The sequence below is a fragment of the Numenius arquata genome, chromosome 7 (assembly GCF_964106895.1).
Source record: "Numenius arquata chromosome 7, bNumArq3.hap1.1, whole genome shotgun sequence".
NCBI lineage: Eukaryota > Metazoa > Chordata > Aves > Charadriiformes > Scolopacidae > Numenius > Numenius arquata.
The window spans coordinates 58,253,928-58,274,831 of NC_133582.1; the positions used below are offsets into that span (position 1 = coordinate 58,253,928).

At 36.6% G+C, this 20,904-nt stretch overlaps 1 protein-coding gene across 6 annotated transcripts in view; it reads left to right on the plus strand.

The window, feature by feature from the left end:
* Positions 1-20,904, plus strand: part of DGKB (diacylglycerol kinase beta) — a 323,154-nt gene that overhangs the window by 166,218 nt on the left and 136,032 nt on the right. For all 6 annotated transcript variants that reach the window (XM_074150986.1, XM_074150987.1, XM_074150990.1 and 3 more), the window contains one exon: positions 9,351-9,415. In XM_074150986.1, coding sequence (XP_074007087.1) covers positions 9,351-9,415 — 65 coding nt within the window. The remainder of the gene's footprint in view (positions 1-9,350; positions 9,416-20,904) is intronic.

Here is a 20,904-nt window from a genome sequence, read left to right on the forward strand (position 1 = left end):
GATGCCAGAGAGGGAAGTTCTTGAAGAAGATGCTGGGAGAAATTCCTGAAAGAGAGAGAGTTGGTGTTAGTGTTAAATAGCTGCTTGTCAAATAATATGAAATGTACAAGTTAACTGTCCTTTTTTAGGACAAAAAACCTCCTAGAAGTTTGGCTCATTTACCACAAATCAAATAGAGAAAATGGTGAAGGTGTAGAATGTCAATGATAATGCAATTAGAGAAGGGCAAGAGGGCAATCCTAAAATCTTTCCAAGGAAGAAGCTTGACACAAATGAAAAACATTTTAAAATAGTAGTCTGACTCCTGAGGAAATGAAGAAAACCCGTGTCTGATAGCTCTATGCCTGCTTAGTTGGGGATAACACAGATGAAGACAAAACCAAGAAATTAAAGGAACAGGATTCAGAAAATATTTTGATCAGTGCAACACAAGAACAAGTGCACATATTGAGGAAAAGTCAAGAAAGTTCTGTTAGGCCTATAAAAAAGAGCAAAAAGGCTTATATGAAAGATGTGAGGGAGAGGATCTTAAAAAGTTTGTCATGAATCAATGGGAGAGAGAGAGAGAATATCTGTAGCTAAATAATATAACATCTAATTTATGAGTATGTTGAGAGGTTTTATAAATTGATATTTTTTTGTCCAATAGGGAAGGTAATAAATAATATTCTAATGCAAAAATTTAAATTTCAAATTGAAAACATAATGAATGAGGAAAACAGTGACCTTTTCCAATTAGGAGAAGAATATTCTTTCAGAGTGTAAATCAATGAGAGATGTTTCAGTGGTTTGCATACTTCTTATAAAAATAAATATCTGCTATGGAAACAAATGAATAACATAAATATGTATTAAAATTATAAGGCTCTGTTGCCAAGGCTTTGACTAACAAGTTATGGGAAGTTACTAAGGAGAAGTCAGGTGAACATTTATTATTTGATCCCTATCAAGCAAATGAGCATATAAAATGGGTGGCAATAAAAGATTTGGCTTGAACCCCAGTGAAGATTTTAGAGTACTGCTCCAACTGTTGCATTTCAGGCATAACTTCATAAAGTTAAAAAGCTAGATGTGCTGAGCTTCTTGTGTGATTAATAACAAAGGGTTTCCAAGTGATGATTCGGAACAGAAACTTGTCTACATACCTTTTGGAAGAACCTTTCCAAAAAGCTTTGTTCGAGCTGTTGAGCATATGGGGAGGACAGAGAGATCATCCTGCCAGTTTAGGCACCTAAAATAAGGGTCTAAATTTCGCCCCTGAGCGTACTGCTCTAATGCCAACTTAAAGCTCAAAATGGGGATTTGGGTATTTTGTTCAGGTGTTCTGGTTTTTTTATTAGAACAGTATTTGAAAACCATAAATAAGTTGAATTTAACCTTTCAAGACAGTATATAAGCAATTATTCCTTATCCCAAAGGGACCTTTTTCTTTATGTTGAGTTTTTATTTTGATGGCAATAATTAGTATTTCACAAAGAAATGCTTAGTAATTGATTTTTTGGGGGATAATTACTCACTCTTCTCAGAACTGTAAAAGTTTTGGACGTGAAAGTCTAGGAAGTCATTTCAAGCTAGACAGGCTCTTAATGTAAACAATTTCTGTACGTTTAACTGCCTATACCTGTGAGCCATTGCTGTGTGTTTCTGAAGAACAGCTAAAGTTACAGCCAATGGCATTGTATTGCATTACTTATATTGACTTTCAATCTGAGCTGTGTCCTTGGTTGTCTTATGCTCCAACTCATTGTGGAGAATAATTTGGGACAATTTCAACATAGTTCTTCATCAGCAGTTATCAGAAACGCTGCTAAAGGTTTACCACAGAACTTTTTAATATACGAGATATTTAATACGCTCTCTATATGGCTATGTTGGCTAATTGCCATGTGATCACTTTTCTTCTTCTCTTTTTAGTGACCACATAAACACTTAGCGTGGATCTGGAAGAACCCTTCTCTAGTTACAGTAAATTTAGGGTGACCAAATACAAAGAAAGGAAGATCCGCACGGTGTATCCTCAGCGGAGCTCATCTTACAGGGTACACGTCCTCTGCATCATATTGAGTCATGAGGCATACTTTTAGTCATCTAGACTGATAATATCCTGACTGTCTTATCTCCCAGGCTTCTTCGATGTCCTTGAATTTATTAGTGACTTAAAAATACATATAAATATAAATTTAGTGTCAGTTTCTGAAAACCAAAATAGCTCCTCAAAGAAAATTCTTGAGATCCTAGTAGAAAGGCTTGTCTTAGAGGACTGGTCCCTGGACTGGTCCCCACACGGCTGGGACCTGGTGTCACCCTCTATGAACTGAACAGTAGTAAATCCTGATGAGTCAATTTGTGTGTGTATCCACTAGTTGTATGTTACAGAGTTATCAATAGGAAGAACATAGCAGTGAGTTGGGTTTTTTTTCACAAACACATCTTTTCCTGCCAAATGGATTCTACTTTGTGTCTGTGTGAAACATGTCTAGTACCAAATTATGTGTATAAATAGTGTCAGAAACTCATCAGAGATCTGACTTCAAATGAAAAGGGAGCGGGAAGGCTAGTAGGTCGGGGGAAGTCATTCTCCCCCTCTACTCTGCACTGGTGAGGCCACAACTGGAATACTGCATCCGGTTCTGGGCTCCCCAATTCAAGAGGGACAGGGAACTACTAGAAAGAGTCCAGCGAAGGGCAACGAGGATGATTCAAGGATTGGAGCATCTCCCTTATGAAGAAAGGCTGAGAGAGCTGGGACTCTTTAGTCTGGAGAAGAGAAGGCTGAGGGGAGACCTTATCAATGCTTATAAGTATCTAAAGGGTGGGTTGAAGGAGGAGAGAGCCGGACTCTTTTCAGTGGTTCCCAGTGACAGGACGAGGGGCAACGGGCACAAGCTGGAACATAGGAGGTTCCACTCGAATATGAGAAGAAACTTCTTCACGGTGAGGGTGGCAGAGCCCTGGAACAGGCTGCCCAGGGAGGTTGTGGAGTCCCCTTCTTTGGAGATTTTCAAGACCTGCCTGGATGCAGTCCTGAGTAACATGCTCTGACATGCTCTGGGCAATCCTGCTTCAGCAGAGGAGTTGGACTAGATGATCTTTATGGTCCCTTCCAACTCTAAAAAAAAATTCAGTGAAAATTCAGTGAAATACGCTTACATTTGAAGGCCTCCTCCAAATATTTTGTTACAATTTCTAGATATATCGTCCTCTGGTCTTTTGCCTGTCATTTATAAATACTGTGATTACTGAGGTTTCATCCTGGGTTTAGAGGTGTTACCTATTTAAATGAGTATTTAAAATATGAAGTGTCACTTGAATTAGTAATACATGTACAGTTGAAATGTATTTAAACATGACCATCCAAGCCCTGGCTGTCAAGAATATCACTGACAAAATGAGTAGCATTATCTAGATAGTTTGTGTGTTTTTCTTGGAAAACCAGGAACACAAGTTTCTCAGATATTTTTTTTTTCAGTTTTTTCTTCAGTGAATCATCATTATCTTTATTATCTTTTAGTGGAGCTGGATCAAAAAGAGCTTGAAATCTCATCTTGCTCTGACCTTCTCCAACTATCACCTTTCTCAGATATACTGGCTCAGAATTTCATTAGAAACTAAGATGACTATAGTAACTAGTGTTTCACCAAAAACTAAAGTATTAATTAAAATTTTTTGGACGATATCTTACTTTGTCTCTCAGGTTAATGCGTGTAATTTAATCAAAAATACGTGGGATTCAAATATGAAATGACAGCTTGATTCAAACAAGGCAGGACCTGAAGCTTCTTGACTGCCTTTTTCTAGATTTGGATCATTGAGTGGTTCGGTACGATCCATATTATTTTCTAATCTGAGACTGTTGATTATTATGGGGTGGGAAATATTAAAAACAAAAGGATAGTTTTTGCTTTTTGTGTGTATGTGCAGAAAGTGGAATGCATAGTCATAAGGATGTTTATCTAGAAAATGTTTTTTAGTCTTAAGCCACTACAGCGAACTTTTCTTAATCTATTTTCAATGACATTTTTTTGTACATCTGTACTATTCCACATTAATAACTGATGTGAGCTAACTGGTTGTTCAGGTTAGATTTGCATTCTGATCCAAAGATTACAGGTTGCTGAATTATCCCTTAAGCTTCCTAGCCTTGTGGATCCATTAAGCCTTAATTAAAGAAGCATCTTAGAAAAAAATAATCAGACCATTTATATCCCGAGAAGATGCACGTTGGTCACTTGTTTGTTCACCAGCATAAAAATTATTATTTAATGGAAATTTTAATCACAGCAAGCTTATAGATAGATATGTATTAAATGCATTAATCTTTCTATAAGGTTATTCACAATGTATAAGGTTACTCCTCTGAAAAGACTGCTTCAGATTGCTTTCCGGTAATGCTAATACCCATTAAAAAGATGAATATATATGTGTGTAAGTCAATCATAAGGTATTAAAGAGGTGTAGCAACTTAAGCTTCTTTTCTTCTTGGCAGGTCACTTTGAGAAATGCCCTAGTTCAATTAAAATATTTTTTCCATTTCCTAGGAGTAGATTCAGATATGCTCTGTCTGTTCTCTATCTTATCTTCACTGTCAGGATTTAAAACAAACCTGAGCGAGATAGAAGAAGGATAGTCCAGCTACTTCAGACTCTGAACAGGTTCAAATTAAGGGTGTAACTGTGCGTATATGTCTGCCTGTTCATCACATATATGTCCAGGTTGAATATTTGGGAGATATAGAGGTGTGTTTTTCAAGAGTCTGTTTACAATTTTAGAATTTAAACTGGGATAAACTGCATCTTGTGTTCTTCAGACACCAATCCCTTCATCTCTCCTGTCAAAACAGTGAGTGGAAAGCATCTAAATTAGAGAGGAATACAAAAGAGAACAAGGTGTGTTAGCTTTTTTCAGATTAGATTGGTGATACTATGAAGTGAAAGTTCAGAGAAATTATCATCATCCAGGCTATTGTCATATATTGCATATGACATGTAAATGACTGTAAAAATATTGTATATCTTAAACTATCTTAAAAAAAAAAGAAGTATTTTAGAATAGTAGCATACAACTCAAATATTCGTATAATATTCTTAGAAAGACAAAATTGTCAAATTAGTTACTTAGTTCCGTTTTTAAATGCTCTGTGCTCAACGTTACTTTGTCACCAGCATTGATTTTGACGCAAAAGTAAGTGTTCCTGAAAAAAAATCTTCATTCTTGGATGCTTTGGTGAAAAATAATACAATGCTTTAAGTATAAAATGAGCTTTGAAATTGAAGCATGAGTGTAGTGAAATGGGCTGGTTTCATATTGCAGTGATCCCGTAAGACCTTCCTCCTCCTTTCACCTTGCACCAGGCCTGACAGCATTGTATCTCCTCAGATTATTATTAATAATAAAGCTCTTGCTATTTTTAGGCATGTTTGTGTGCACTTATGGTGCACACAAATAGAAAATATTTAGATACAGGTATAGTGCTACTGGAAAATTGTATTTCAGGCTAGCATACGTAGCAATTTATTAATAAAATTTAATAAATAATGCCCACAGGGAATACTAATTATAGACGAGTATCTGACTATCAAATGACCTTTCTAAAAAAAACCTACTCACTTGTTACCTGGCTAGGTAATACCGTGAAGCATGTGAGTTTACTTTACTGACTCCTTTTGCATCCGTTTTATTATCAAATACAAAAGTCATTTCTCACATTTTACTGGCCATCCAAAATACCAGGTACCAGCAAAGGTCAGCGTATTAAAGTGACAATATGGGAACAGTATTCAACTTACCAGGCATGTGGGTATTGCTCACTTTCTCAGCCTAGTTAATTAGGTGATTTTAATATAGTTTGTCACACACACAAAAAATTAATTCTCCATTGGTCCAACAACAGTTGTGTGCTCTAATCAAGTGGGGCTGGATCCCTCTTTTGAAATGGTTGAATGAAGTCTGCTAAAATAAATCCTATTTCAAATGTAGCCGAAACAGCTCACAGTGAAGGACGCTCTGCTCTCCTCATCCAGAAACACAGAACTTTCAATGGTTGTTCCTCAGGATCCAGGGATGGCATCTGGTAACTCCTGCAGCTCTTGGGAGACAGAACTTGCATTTCTACCCACTCTCAAGTTCCTCTTACTTTTAATTCTTACAGTTATTTTTAATTTGTTTACGCTAGGATGCATGCTGCTGTCTTAACAAATAGAAGATGGTAAACATTTGAAAAATAGAAAATTCGGGGTCGTTTTTCTTTTTCTCTCTCTTTTTTTTTTTTTTTTTTTTTTTTTTTTTTCCCCCCTAAAGCAAAGGATTATTTCGCTAACACGCAACCAGCATGGGCTAGTTCCAGATTTTCCTATAGTGTGGAGTTACGGGTGCTGGGGAATTGAAGAACTCTCTACATCAGACTCGATTAAGGGTTCAAAAGAGCAGTTGGGCAGTAGGAACTGAAGAAAGCCTTAGCAGCTCCCCTACTTTCAAGCTTATCTGTGTGTAGTTACTACTCTGGTTTACAGTTTCCATTAATAAAAATAGCCTTTCAACATTTTTTGTATGAAATAGGTCTGGCATGTTGCTGTCTTGTGTTGTGTCTGTCAAAATTAGCTTTGTGTATTGCTGGTTTTTTTTTACCTCTGAGCTCATTAAGTTAGTTGATCCATTTTGGAGTCAGAAGATGTTCAGGCAGGGGGAAATTTTGATCGAATCAACCTTGCGTGGAAACAAGTGCCTGTTTGCCATCTGCAGTGGGCATTGATCCCTAGCTTGTTTGTGCCTTGCATTTGTTATGCATGAGTAAGCACATTAGCCTTTTCATTTCATTCATTAGACAGTTAGTCCTTGATTAGTGTTTCCTAGTTTCTGTCAAATATGCTACTACTCCTTTATTCATTTTGCCTTGGGTCCATCTTTTTCTTTTGCTTCAGTGTGTAGGAAATGAACAGTTAAACCACAACAGTAGTCCTTTTATTTCTTTTTTCATATAGAACTGGCTAACAAACATACTCTTCTGATGTTGGCACGTCTAATGTTGGGATAAAATACGAATGATGGGTCTTTCTAAAGTTAACAGAGTTATTATTTTAGTTCAGCTGCCAGGCTTGGTTTAGAAGCGTGATATCTCAGGGTTTACTGTCAGCTTTATTTCATCCAGCTCCAAGAAGTGTGGGATCACCTGGATACTTGTGGATATTTGCCTTATAAAATTGCATCGCACATGAAAATAAACCTAAAGACAGGCTGAGTGCAGTTTGAGAAAACAGCCCTGAAAGGTTCAGGTGACAGTTTGGATGACAGGACAGAACAAGGCGTTTTATGACCAACACCAGTTCATTCACTAGGGGGTTTTTTGCTGTCACTGCTTTGTAGAACAGTCAAATGTTAAATGACAGTTCCATTCTTAAAGATAGTAGGGAAATAAATAAATAATGTTGTAATGTGCATAAAAAAACAAACTATATACATCTTCAGAAACTACGTAATGAGAACATGAATAAAGTGAATTTTTCAATGGAGTCAGTACATTTAGTGAAGCCACTAGTTGATTTTATTTAGGAAAAACTTGTGAACACTGATTAAAAATTCTATGCTGTGCTACCTCATTATGTTGGTAGAGTATGTGTAAATTCTTGCAACTTATTTATTGCTTTTTTATTCATAATCTTAAAAGTTTATTTAAATGTAATCAATCTATCTGAACAATTTTATCTTTTACATGATATTAAAGTTCATACATTTAGTTTTTCGAAGTACCCTTGAATTAGTAAACCAAACCTGAAGGTTGGACCGGTCTGCTCTCTAGCGCATGGCCTATTTAAGATAAATATAGATAAATAAAAAGTAAATAAAAAACTATTTTAGTCATAAAGCGTTGCATCCATTTTTGATGTTGTTGGGTACCTGAATATCTGCACTAAATACTTCCTTGCTTATTTGAAATTTATATTAACATTGATTTGTTTAAAAAAAGTTATATTAAACAAAATATTTTAATCAAGTTTGGAATCAGCAATAAGATAAAATTTCAGTATATCATTTTGGTTTTCTCCCAAATACTAATTCTCACTGTTTGAAAATCATTTAAAATGTTGCCAGATATAGCCTTCCTATGGAATTTGATACTTCTCTCAACTTCTTAGTTTTTATATTTCCATAATAGTAAATATATTTCCATGGTAAATAATGTATTTTTTTTCTTATACTTGCCAGTTGATTACAGTGATAGTTTTATTTGTAATTTTTATCAAACTCTATTTACATGGAAACTGGAATCCATTTAAATTTCATTCTAACTGAACTAATTCTGCTTATATTTTTATATAAGAAGCATTTTAAGGAATAATTATAAAAACACGATCAAAATTGATTTCTCTGTGATTACTATCTCATGCAAGACGGAAGAGTTGGTAGATTTCATGCTTTCACACCTCGTTTAATACATACATTAAAAGATGAAAAAACTTTTTACTTTCTTAATTCACAGTTTGTAAATTTTTAATGATTAGTATGTGAAATAAATATTACATGATCTGGAATGAGGAAAACATTATTTTCCTACCTGCAGAGGAGATAGATACAAAAGTGCTGTGAAAACTGATTCTAGCCCATCAGTTCCCAATATTGTATTTTCAGCAACTCTCACCACCACAATGATTTGATTCTTTTTAAGATGTTTTACACATGTAAGGATTTGATACAACTATTTCGTTTTACAGTCATGTTACGTAAAGGTATTATTAGCATCATTTACTGTATTTTCAAATATTTTGATAAAATATATTTAATTTAATTAATGTTTCTTTTTTTTATTAAGAATCAATTTTCCCCTACGTGATTTTACACCCTGACATACAGCAAACGGGGCATCTCCTGGCATTTATTTCCATTTTCTACCAGATTTTAGAGAAAGCTATTGAATCGCCATATGTAAATATTAACATTTATAACGGTGCTGAATATATCACTCAGCTTTACTAAGGGAATAGATTTCATAGACTTTATTTAGTATTCCAACAAAGAAAAACCTGTATGAATGGTCTTATTTAAACCTTCACCAGATCTGGATGATATTTGCTGTACAGAAGTTGAATGCAATTCAGTAAACGTAACCGTCATTTCTGATTTGTAAGAAGGAATAATGGAGACTGCAACAAGTGTAATAAATTATTAAGTTCAGATATATCCCATGCTTGAAACGGTGTACCTGTAAACTTTCTAAGTGATAAGAGTATTGCTCTTGTTGAAAATGACAGTCCATAAAACACCTTACAAATATATGATACGCCTTGTTTACAGTTTTTGGTCTTCTGGTTTGCAGTTTTCCTGTCATGAGAGATTTATGGTTTTCTTTTTCCTGTTAGGATGCTTCAATTGCCCACAGATTCCATATCATGAGAGAAAAACACCCAGAGAAGTTCAACAGCAGGTAAGAATCTAAAAAATACTTGCATGTGAAAAGATTCTTTCCATGTTATTAAGGTTTGTTCTGTGAGGGGTTAAATTTTGCACATCCTTTAAAATATTGATTCTTATAAAAGAGAGGAAATTGGTGCATTTTATATTAAGTATATGCTCCCAGACTGCTTGCAGCGTAACTGTTTTATATCTGGTATTTCAACTGAAATGAATAGCATTATAAATAAACTGTTCTCACACGCGAAATGTTTGACTGGTAAGACTAGCATGGACAAGATGATGCATTGTGGTATCGGAGGATCCCTGAATTGACACTTTGCCATTAGGCACTGAAGAACACTTATTAGACAGCTGCAGATGGTGATCCTTATGTTTCATTCCCACACGCACTCTGGTACATTGACAGGGGGCTCTTCCATATATACTCTTAGTAAGGGCAAGTGAATGCCATTTTACACATAAATGCTTTTATCATTAAACAGCTTTGGATATGTAAAAAAAAAGTCAGGAATGAGACTTTGCATCTGTTCCTTGTGTTGCTTTTTGAATTCGCAATGTTATCTCCGAGCTTTTCTGGAGATTAAAAATGTATTACAACATGTACTGTCAAATCACCTTCTTTCGATATCTGGTTTGTTGAGTAGATAATATTCATAATGCAGTTCTTGGGTTTATCTCTTCTTATTTGGATAATTTAGCACATAAGTTGTGATGGGTAAAATCAACATTTCAGAAACTTTAATTAACATGTAAAGGCATGTGGGGAGAGGAAAGTAAGATACAAAGTTATTGGGAATAAACAGGGAATGTCTAGAAACAATTATTAACACACATGTTTTGTTATTGTGAGGCTGCCTGTAGAATTTCTTCAGTTTTCCTTGGGGGTGACCTGGAAAGTCTTGTGTATATGCAAATCCACATAGACCTTGGGATGATAAAATATGCTGTTTGTGCTGTCATCTTAGAGCTGTACAGAATGATGTTTGGCTATGTTTGAATATTATCTAACTTCTTACTATTTTCATGTTGAAAGCATAAATTTTATAATTGACAGTCAGAGATGGGGATTTTTTCTTAAATATTCAACCTGTTTAGCATTTATGCACGACATGAACCAGAGTGTTTGGTTTGGTTTTTTTTAAGTTCCACAGTAAACATTTATTTTCTATGACCTCCTCTTCCTACCTCCAATTCTCCTCATTCTGAAAAATTATACTATGAAAAGATCTGAATTTAAGCCTGATCTGCACATCCCAATGTATTATACTCGTTCAGCAGGACTGGGGATATTGGACACTTAGCAAATGCAGATATTCTAGGCCCTGAAGATGAAGCTAGTTTATCAGTGGTCTTTCTGCATATTTTCAGCAGTTGGCAATTATAATTTATAAAAAGCTCAGCTAATAACATGAGTTTCAGATCAGATTTCATGTCACAATAAATCATATGCCATTAATAACATCTGCTAGCAGACTCACCTTGAAATTCATCTATATTTTAAGGAACCTGATGTTTCTAACATTATCTTAAGGAAATTAATTACAAAAATATATAGTTCCAGTCCCTACGTGCTTTGGTACTGCGATATTGAAAGAACTTGAAAAAAGCAATGATTCTCCGGGTATTGAAGACTATTCAGAAAGATTATTCATTTCTAAAAAAGAATGTAAAGACTTGAGCAACGTATTGTAATAGAGACTGATGTTTTAAACTGCTTCTTTTGTGTACCGAGAAAAAAAATGCAGATTTCTATTTTTGTTGAATAGAATTTTCCAAATGATGTTAGTTCACAAATAGTTTGTTCCACTAACAATTATTTGCATGTGGCAACACTCCATAATATGTTGCAGCAGCGTTTTCCTGCAGTGTGTGAAAATAAAACCCTTTTTAGATGTCTGCTAAACCACAAGACTTAATTCACCAGTGTGGAATTTTCTGTGCAGTCTAAATGATTTCGGATCAGCAAGTCCAGCTCAAGGCAGATTCATAGTGGGCTCCATAGTTAACAACACTTGCTCATTTGAAAATCCTCCATTGTCACATGTGAATATCTCTCATTATTTTAAAAAAATAATTCTGATGTAGTTTTATGTTAGTTTTCTCTTGCCTGGTTTTCCAAGGTTTTGTGGTCCCAACAGCTATCATTTAGTTTTATAAAACAGGTCCTTGCACTGAAGTTCTCCTCAGAAAATGAACATGTAAAAAGTTTCCTCACTGAGGAGAAACTTGAAGTTTATGCTGTGTGCAGAGGTCTTCTGAAGCCCAAGGTGTTGTATTTGCTTTTATAAAGTAAGTTGGGTGGTTTGGGGTTGGAGAATCTTTTGCTTTAAATCTTGGTAATGATCCTCAAATTCATAGATTCATAGAATGGTCCGGGCCGGAAGGGACCTCCAAAGGTCATCTAGTCCGACCTTCCCGCAGTCAGCAGGGACACCCCCAACTAGACGAGGTTGCCCAGGGCCTCGTCGAGCTCCACCTTGAATGTCTCAAGGGAAGGGGCTTCAACCACCTCCCTGGGTAACTTGTTCCAGTGTTCCACCACCCTCAGAGTAAAGAACTTTTTCCTAATATCCAACTTCTATCTCCCCTTCTCCAACTTAAAACCATTGCCCCTCATCCTGTCACTGCAGGCCTTTGTAAACAGACTGTCTCCAGCCTTCCTGTAGGCCCCCTCAGGTACTGGAAGGCCACTATGAGGTCTCCCTGGAGCCTCCTCTTCTCCAGGCTGAACAACCCCATCTCCCTCAGTCTGTCCTCATAGCAGAGGTGCTCCAACCCCCTGATCATTTTAGTGGCCCTCCTCTGGACCCGCTCCATCAGGTCCGTGTCCTTTCTATATTGAGGGCTCCAGACCTGCACACAGTACTCCAGGTGAGGTCTCACCAGAGTAAAGTGGTAGAATCACCTCTCTGGATCTGCTGGCAACACTTCTTTTGATGCAGCCCAGGATGTGATTGGCCTTCTGGGCTGCAAGTGCACATTGCCTGCTCATGTCCAGCTTCTCGTCCATCAACACCCCCAAGTCCCTTTCCTCAGGGCTGCTTTCTAATACCTCATCCCCCAGTCTGTATTTATACTGAGGATTGTTTCAGCCAGGTGCAGGACCCTGCACTTGCTTTTGTTGAACCTCATGAGGTTCATCTGGGCCCACCTCTCCAGCCTGTCCAAGTCCCTCTGAATGACATCCCGTCCCTCTGGTGTATCGGCAACACCACACAGCTTGGTGTCATCTGCAAACTTGCTGATGGTGCTCTCAATCCCTCTGTCTATGTTGTTGATAAAAATGTTAAACGGTACCGGTCCCAGCCCGGACCCTTGAGGGACACCATTTGTCCCTGCTCTCCATCTGGACTTCAAGCCGCTGAGTACCACCCTCTGGGTGCGACCATCCAGGCAATTCCTTATCCACTGAGCAGTCCACCCATCAAATCCATATCCCCCCAATTTGGCAAGCAGGACATTGTGAGGCACCATGTCAAAGGCCTTACTGAAGTCCAGATAGATCACATCCATAGGTTGTCCCTTATCTACTGACCTAGTCACTTTATCATAGAAGGCCACTAGGTTAGTCAGGCAGGACCTGTCCCTAGTAAAGCCATGCTGGCTATCTTGAATCATCTCCATGTCCTCCATGTGCCCAAGCATGGCATCTAGAAGGATCTGTTCCATGATCGTCCCAGGCACGGAGGTGAGGCTGAAGGACATTCCTTGATGCTCTGATCCCAAGTTTCATGTGTAAATAGAGCAGACCACTACGGAAGCTTCTGACATGTAGTTGTGTGTGAAGGCGGCATCTCTCTGCACTTCTGCACTTCTTTACCTTCTCAAAATGAAGCTGAAAGCGTATCACAAGGATTAGAAGGACATTTTAATGACTACAAGCCAATATTGTAGAATGCTTTGGAAGTAGGTGACTTTATTAGGAACTCTGATACATTTTGAAACTGTGCTGTGTTCCTAGATTTTTGGACACAAAGACTTGGTATTACTGACATTAAAAATAGAAAAAAAAATAAAGGTGTGGATTTCTAAACTGCCTAGGGATACTTAGACATTTAGGTCTTTGGAAAATCTAAGATTAAGTATGAGTAAATACTCATAAATTAAAAATCCACTTTATCTGTTCTTTCTTAAATCTTCAATTGACTTAGCAGCTACCTTGTGACATTTCCTTTCAATGAAGCACCTGTTTTTTCAGATTCTTATTAAATTGAAATTGAGTCCCTTTGTCAAAAGGGTCTTCTGTGTTCAGAAGCTTAAATTTCACTGAAAAACACTTAATACATGCCTTAATCACTTCAAAATATTCTACTTGTAAGCTGCAATATGGAATGGCTCCATATTGTTTTCCAAATAAGGCTCAGCGTAAATGTCTAACAGCAATTTTAAAATGTTCATTTCTTGTTCTTGAAAACGGATCTGCAGGAGAAGAATTTTTCTTCTGGTGATGGTCAAATAGAAAAGAATGGAAGTGAGAACGCAGTAGCATCCCCACCTCTGTCAAAAGAATGAATCCTAATATGCCATTTTAAGTAATCGTATCTTATGATCATTAGCACACATTATCAGAAACCAGTACTGACATTGCATTAAGATTTAAATGTGTTCATAAAACCCAGAATCTCAGCTGTCACATTACCCACTCCGCGGGTCTGAAGTGCTGATAAACCTGTGCTTGAGAAAGCAGAGTTCACTTCCCAGCATCTCCTGCTTGAGAGTAGGGTCAGATATTCTGATTTCAGTGTGGAAAGGCTGAGTTAACCCCAGGGGGGGAGAAAACTTGCAAAAGACAGCATTTCAAGTAACAGTATCATTAAACTAGGACATACTGTTGAAATAACGATTCAGTTAGGCCAAAATGCCCTGCAGGGAGATCTGTGTAAACATCATAGACTTGATGCTGGGAATAACAGATGTATGAGTTATGTGACTGGAATATACACAGGGAAACAAAGAATACATTCAACAAAAAATAATTCAAGTTGATACCAACTATTCTACAATCATATTCAGTTAAATTAGGCATGCTAATTTGACTCTCTGGCACCCCATAGCATAAAAGATACGAAGTTTTTAGTCTCAGTAAACTAAAGTAGGATTTATAAATTGCATTTACAGTTTTAAGTACATCATCTTTGAGGTTTTCAAACATCAATCTATTTTCATCTTTTATGAAGAAGAAATCCTAAAGCAGAATAAGTTCTTATTCCTAATAACTCCATTTGTATTGTGTTCCTGACCGGGTACTTTTGAGATTCCCTCTCAGCTTGCTTAATTATGGTTTTATTTTGTGCCAATATCTGTGCACTTAATCTCTAAGGAAATTTTTAAGTAATATGACAGTTCTGATTTACTTTGTGTAAGTGTTCTCCGGGAGAATAAGTGTCCTCCTAATTAATGAGGGAAAGAAGTTACGCTTTTGTTTTGACCTACATGTTATGTGGCACTGCTTTCATCTGGAAAGGCCACAGAAAGAAAAGGTGGGAGAAATGGCAGGTACATGAATCTTTAGCAAGTTCTTTCATGTGTCCCAACTTGAGTACTGCACTATACAATGTAGTTATCATAGTACTTGACTGACCTCAAAAAAAAAAAAAGAAAGAAAAAAATCCTGTCGTGCAAACACTATTACTGCATTCAAAAGCTTTATCGCAAAAGATTTCTAATCCAGCCTGGCAACAAAGAAACCAGAACACGGGTATTCCACATAAATATTGAAGATACCCCAAATCACTTGCTGTTGAAAGCAGGTACTAGTTCCAGTTTGGTGACTGAAATTAAAAAAAGATCGGTGTAAACTTTCTCCATTTTTTTTTTTTTTTTTGCACAAGGCAACCTCAGTTTAAAAGCAAAATCATTTGTCATGGGGTGAATAATGCTCCATTCTCAGATGTGCTTAGCCTTTGGTTTAAAGTTGGCTTATTTTAGATCTGAATTGAAAAGTCAAAATGTTTCATTTTGAATAGAACAAAACTTTTTTGATATCTTTATTATTCTGCCAGTTTTTCAGTTTAAGTGATGGAGTCTCTTGGGTTGAATCACAACTGCGTATTTGCAGTGAATATACTAATCATCAGCACAAAATTCCGAACCCGAATTGCAGACGTTTCAGTCTCTTTCCTTCAAACTCTCCTCCCTTCCCAGTTGTGACCGAGCTGAAAACGCTTAAAAAGAAGACACTGGCCCCACAGAGAGACCAGATTGCAGACATCTGTTACCTGTCCCATTGAACCCACAGCTTTCTTTTCATCAAAGGATAAGACTCCAGGGAATGGTTCCTCTGAACTCAGGTGGTTTTGCTGCAACTGTAGTCATCAGAAGCAGCAACGCAAGGTGAAAATGTTTGTTAAAGAGTGTGAAATATTTTCACGTGAGCAAGAGATGGCTTATAGTTAAACAACCTGCTCTGCCTAACCCTTGGTTATAATGCTTGTAGACAGAAAGAAAAATAAAAAATCAGCATGTTCTTTTGTCAGACTTCAAATGTAGTAGCTCATCTTCAGAAAAAATGCCCAAAGTGTGTAGTGCTTGCTTGACTTCACTGAGCTGGGACAAAAGAAGAAGGTTGGAGCAGAATGCTGATTCAGCCTACCTGTGTCTGTTGCCCACGGAGCAGAACGACAGCAGGCTGCATCTGCACTGTCTGTATCTCTTCCTCAGACAAGATTTCATGTTTTTATCATTTCTCTAGAAAGCCCTAATAGGTTAAGGTCCACTGCTTTGAGAGACTTCTTACTCTCAGACATTATTCTGTAGTGGCTATCTGGGATGCTGGTGTGGTTTGGGAAGCTGAAGTTCAGACTCATGAGGACTAGAGGCAGCGTGCTGCATAAAATATATATTTTAAGTAGGCGCCCCTAAGTCCTGAGCAACCCCTGTGACTCTGAAAGCAGTGCTTAGGGTATCAAACCCTAAGCAAAGCAGTGAATTTATTTGTGTTTTCAGGGTCCTCAGCTGTCAAATTCACTACTGCAGGACTAAAATGGGGTCAGGTCTTTCTCTGTTATAATGGTAAGGGTTATCTGTTTGTTTGGCACTTCCATTGGAGGGGGTTGTGAAACACCTTCCATTCTGCACTTTTAAAGGAAAACAAATAACTGAAATATGTATTATTAATATTGACAAGATATAGGAATGGTTTTTCCTTTACAGAAAGTTGTGTTTTAAAGATAAGTAATGATACCCAGTTGCTTTAGAAATTATCAAGTAAAATGTATAGCCATGTTAAAGGGTGAATATCATTGCATTGACTAGGAGAAAGTATTGTTTAACGTGGTGCACAATCATATAGAGGGGTTGGCCAAGCTTGCGTTGTGCAAGTAACAAACTGTTGATTCACAGCAGGTGCATCCATATGCTATAGGCCAAGGTCAATAAAATCTAATTTTCTTCAACTGATGTCAGGCTGGTGAAGGAATTTATTGCAGGTGATGTTTCATTACTCAGAGTAGGTCATTGAACCTTTTCTATGGATTGAAGTGCCTATTTTCTACACATTCATTCATTAATTAAAACTACTGTCTTTTATTACAATATGTTCAAGGTTAGCTTAACTATATAGGAATTAAATCTCAGTCTCTTCCACTGTTTAGTCACACCATTTGAAATAACAGTTAATAACACAATGATAGAAAGAGGTTTCTGACTATCATTTGTAGTAAATTCACACATGAAGGGAATCTACAACAGATACAATAAACACTGTTACAAAACTACTAAACTATATCTTGCTCATAAAGTATGGTCAAGTATTTCTATACATAGGAATAAGGTTATTTTCCCTGATTTTCATGAGCACATGCTAAATAAAATGCTTAGTGATACAATTAGGTTTTTATCAAATATTGCTTACTTATTTTGGAGGAGGATTTATAATCAGAACTAGTGAATGAACAATGGAAATTTGCAGCTGGTTTTCAAACTTCATTTTGAATCAATTAATTTTCAAATCTCTCAAGTAAAGGGCAAATCTTTACATAAGTTTCATGTGAATATATTTTATGTTTACAACAGGCGCTGAGCTTTATAAACAGTTAAGCAGCAGCCATTTCTAATATATATCACAAAACCAACAAAACCTTCCTCCAAAATCCAGTCAAGGTTGCTAAGTGGCCACAGCGCACTTACATATAATATTATTGACAATATCCAAGCCATTAAAAGCAATGAAATGAATTGTTAAGGAATAAATTTTACACTTCCTATTTAATAAACATAAACACATTATTCTTTAGTACAAAGAAATTAAAATTTAATCACAACATGAAAACCTTTACTCTGAACTGTGGGTGCTTTATGGGGCTTTTTTTTTAATCCTTTAATTCCAGTAATTAAGCCCCTATTTTTAGACAATGTTGTTATCCAGGCATATACTACAGTACCCATAGATAATGAGGAGAGCCCAAATACTCCTTTAGTACAGCGTAGACTGATGTGATATACAGCATGTGCTTTTACTTGCCTTGTGCTTTAAGTCATGAGAAACTGGGTCCTAGATTTGCTTCAGATCCAGAATCTTACAACTAATATACTCCAGGCTTCCAAGTCTACACTCTGAAATTGTAAATTTGTTTGTGTTGTATTAGAGAGACTTAGATAATTGAAAAAAAAAAAAAAAATTGAAAAAGATTTGCCAATCCTCCTAGCCCTATTTTAGTACTACTGTTCAAATTTCATTTTTGAATAGACGACCTGAAAAGTAATCCTTTCAACCGAAATGCCAGCCCCTGATTTAATAACCTATAGTTCTTATCTTTGCTAATTATATAACTGAAGTGATCTTAAGTACTTAATGTACCTAATAAAGAGCCTGTGTCACCATCTCCATCACTTCAGGTAACATTTTTCATTTTCCTTTTTAGTCTGTTTGAATGGAGTTTGCCTGGCTCGTGTCTGTGTATTTTCATGTAAATAATAGACTGCTGATTTCTAGTCTCTTATTTTTATTGCAACGGGTTACAGAGCCCTTTCTAAGAAATGTGCAAAGCTAGAAGTATTTCCAAACTTACAGTATATCTTACAAAATAAGATCAATCCTGCGGATATCCCTCAGGTAAAGTTCTTAATGACTTCTGATGTATGTCTTCATTTTATTAACATAAGATATATTCTTCCAAAGAAAATATTTTGAAAACACTGGTTTTTTAATAACAGAGAGCAATTCATGTAATGCATTTGCATGAAAACTGTATGATAGATGCAGTTGTATGATAGTACCTATTGTTATAACTGCATTGTTGCTAACATTGCCTTCAGAATAATTTTGGGGTTTACTTGTAAAATAATAACTATTACTTCTTTTTATTTCACCCGATAAGAACATAAACATATAATTAAAATTGACAAGTATTTAACTTAGTATTGAATATCTTTAGCATCGATGTATCCAAATCATATTTTCTATTTTTACTTTTATATTTAATTGTATTTTCTTGTTATATATAGTTTATTTTTCTATGTTGTTTTATATACTTATACCCAAAATATGGATTTTTTTCTATATCTTTGTGTATGTATGTGTCTGTATATGTGTATTTGTGAAATTGCTACACGTCTTTACATAGATTATCAGAAAAAAGTACAAACCCCCTATCAACAGAGAAATATATTGGCTGATTTGGTGATTTAAAGTCAATGGCTGTTGCTTGTTCTGATATGTGATGCCGCTACTACTGAAGCCAATTTTGACTAAAAGATAAAAGTAGTTTAAAGAAATATTGCATCTCTTTCTCTCACCACACTTCATTGTCTGCCTAACAGGAGATTTGGTGGGGTTTGGGAGTGCTGTTTTGGTCATTTACATCTTTTGAGACTAAATCATATAATTTGTTATGCTCTTGCCCTTTCTAAGACAGGCTTACCTTATTAGGATATTTCCGTGTAGTAGCATGGCCCTGAAAGAATACCTCTCTGGCTTCTCTTGTAGAATCATAGAACGGTTTGGGTTGGAGGGGACCTTAAAGATCATCCAGTCCCAACCCCCCTGCCATGGGCAGGGACACCTCCCACCAGACCAGGTTGCTCAAAGCCCCATCCAGCCTGGCCTTGAACACCTCCAGGGATGGGGCATCCACAGCTTCTCTGGGCAACCTGTTCCAGTGTCTCACCACCCTCACAGGAAAAAATTTCTTCCCAATATCTGATCTAAATCTCTCCTCTTTCAGTTTAAAATGTAACTGTATTGCTGAATGATGGGCAACTGTTGATCTACATCCACTTCTGAAGCTGAAGGTTATCAAATGTTCATTTGCTGTCTCACCAGGGCCCAGGGTGCTGGTGTCCTGCGTCCAACTTTTTCTTTTGTCAGACAGAGAAATTGTGGGAATTTAAAAAATGTTGCTAGCCTGCTCCAACAAAAAATGTGTTTATTTAGGACTCTGCACTTCAGGAAATAACCATTGAGTGTATGTTACCTGTCTCTTTTCCGTGCTTTCAAATGTTCGGCTCTGGTTTGGGTAAAAGGGTTCAGATAAACAAGGTACGTGGCAGATTGTTGGCTGAAAGCTGGGAATACTCCCCTCTTCCAGCTCAAAAGGCCCAGGAGGAGTCTGTGAGATACTGTCAATACACGATACAAGACAGGCAGAGAAACCTGAGGGGAATAATATAATTTTGGTATTGTTTCTCAAAGTTTTAATGAACAGTAATTCCAGAATTCTGAATTCTTTTACTGATTAGTGATTGCGAGGATGAGCCGGGTGCTTGTGGTGTGTTCGTGTATCAGGGCACAAAATGGATCACAATAGAAAAAGCAGAAAATCATTGGACATATAAACTGTTGCCTAGTAATTGCTTACAATTTATTAAGCTTGGAGAGTTTTCAAATTATATCCGGCTTCAAACCCTGGAAGTGTGCTTAGCTATGCCAACAATTAATATTGTTTCTTAGGTTAAGAAATTAATACAGTATTTTAACGTCATATTGAATTTACATTTTTTTTCCTGATGTGCCTAAAATTCAGGACTAGGGTATCATTTGAAGCCACATGACATAGGTAGATGCCTAGGATTTTGATTTAGTAGTCAGAGGAAGAGGCTGTCTGTTAGATTTGCCGTTTTCTGTTCAAATTAGACTTAGGGAACAGCTGCAAGTAACATGGTTTCCTGGTTCTTGAGAGCCTTTCAGTTATGCTGGTTTTAATAAAGATTTGTCCATATGAGGAACAGCAAGGTCTGTTAACCTTTCTTGCAGCGTGCTATTTCTGAGCCAATTATGAAGATGTCTAAAGGCATCGAATGCTCTTTGGAACAGTAACTTGTGATTTGGGAGTATAATGGCCAACTGAAGAACTTTCTCTGTGGTTAGAATATTTGTGCTCACAATATATTAAAAACAAGAGTGGCATTGATTTTTTTTATGAGCTAAAATACTTCTTGGATTTTTTTCTTTTAGTTATGATGATATATTAATAACTACAGTAGCAGCAGAAGTAGCAGAAGATTCTTAAGTGATTTGGATTTTGCTAGTAAAGCCTTGAAGGCTGTGTTAAGCTGTCAATC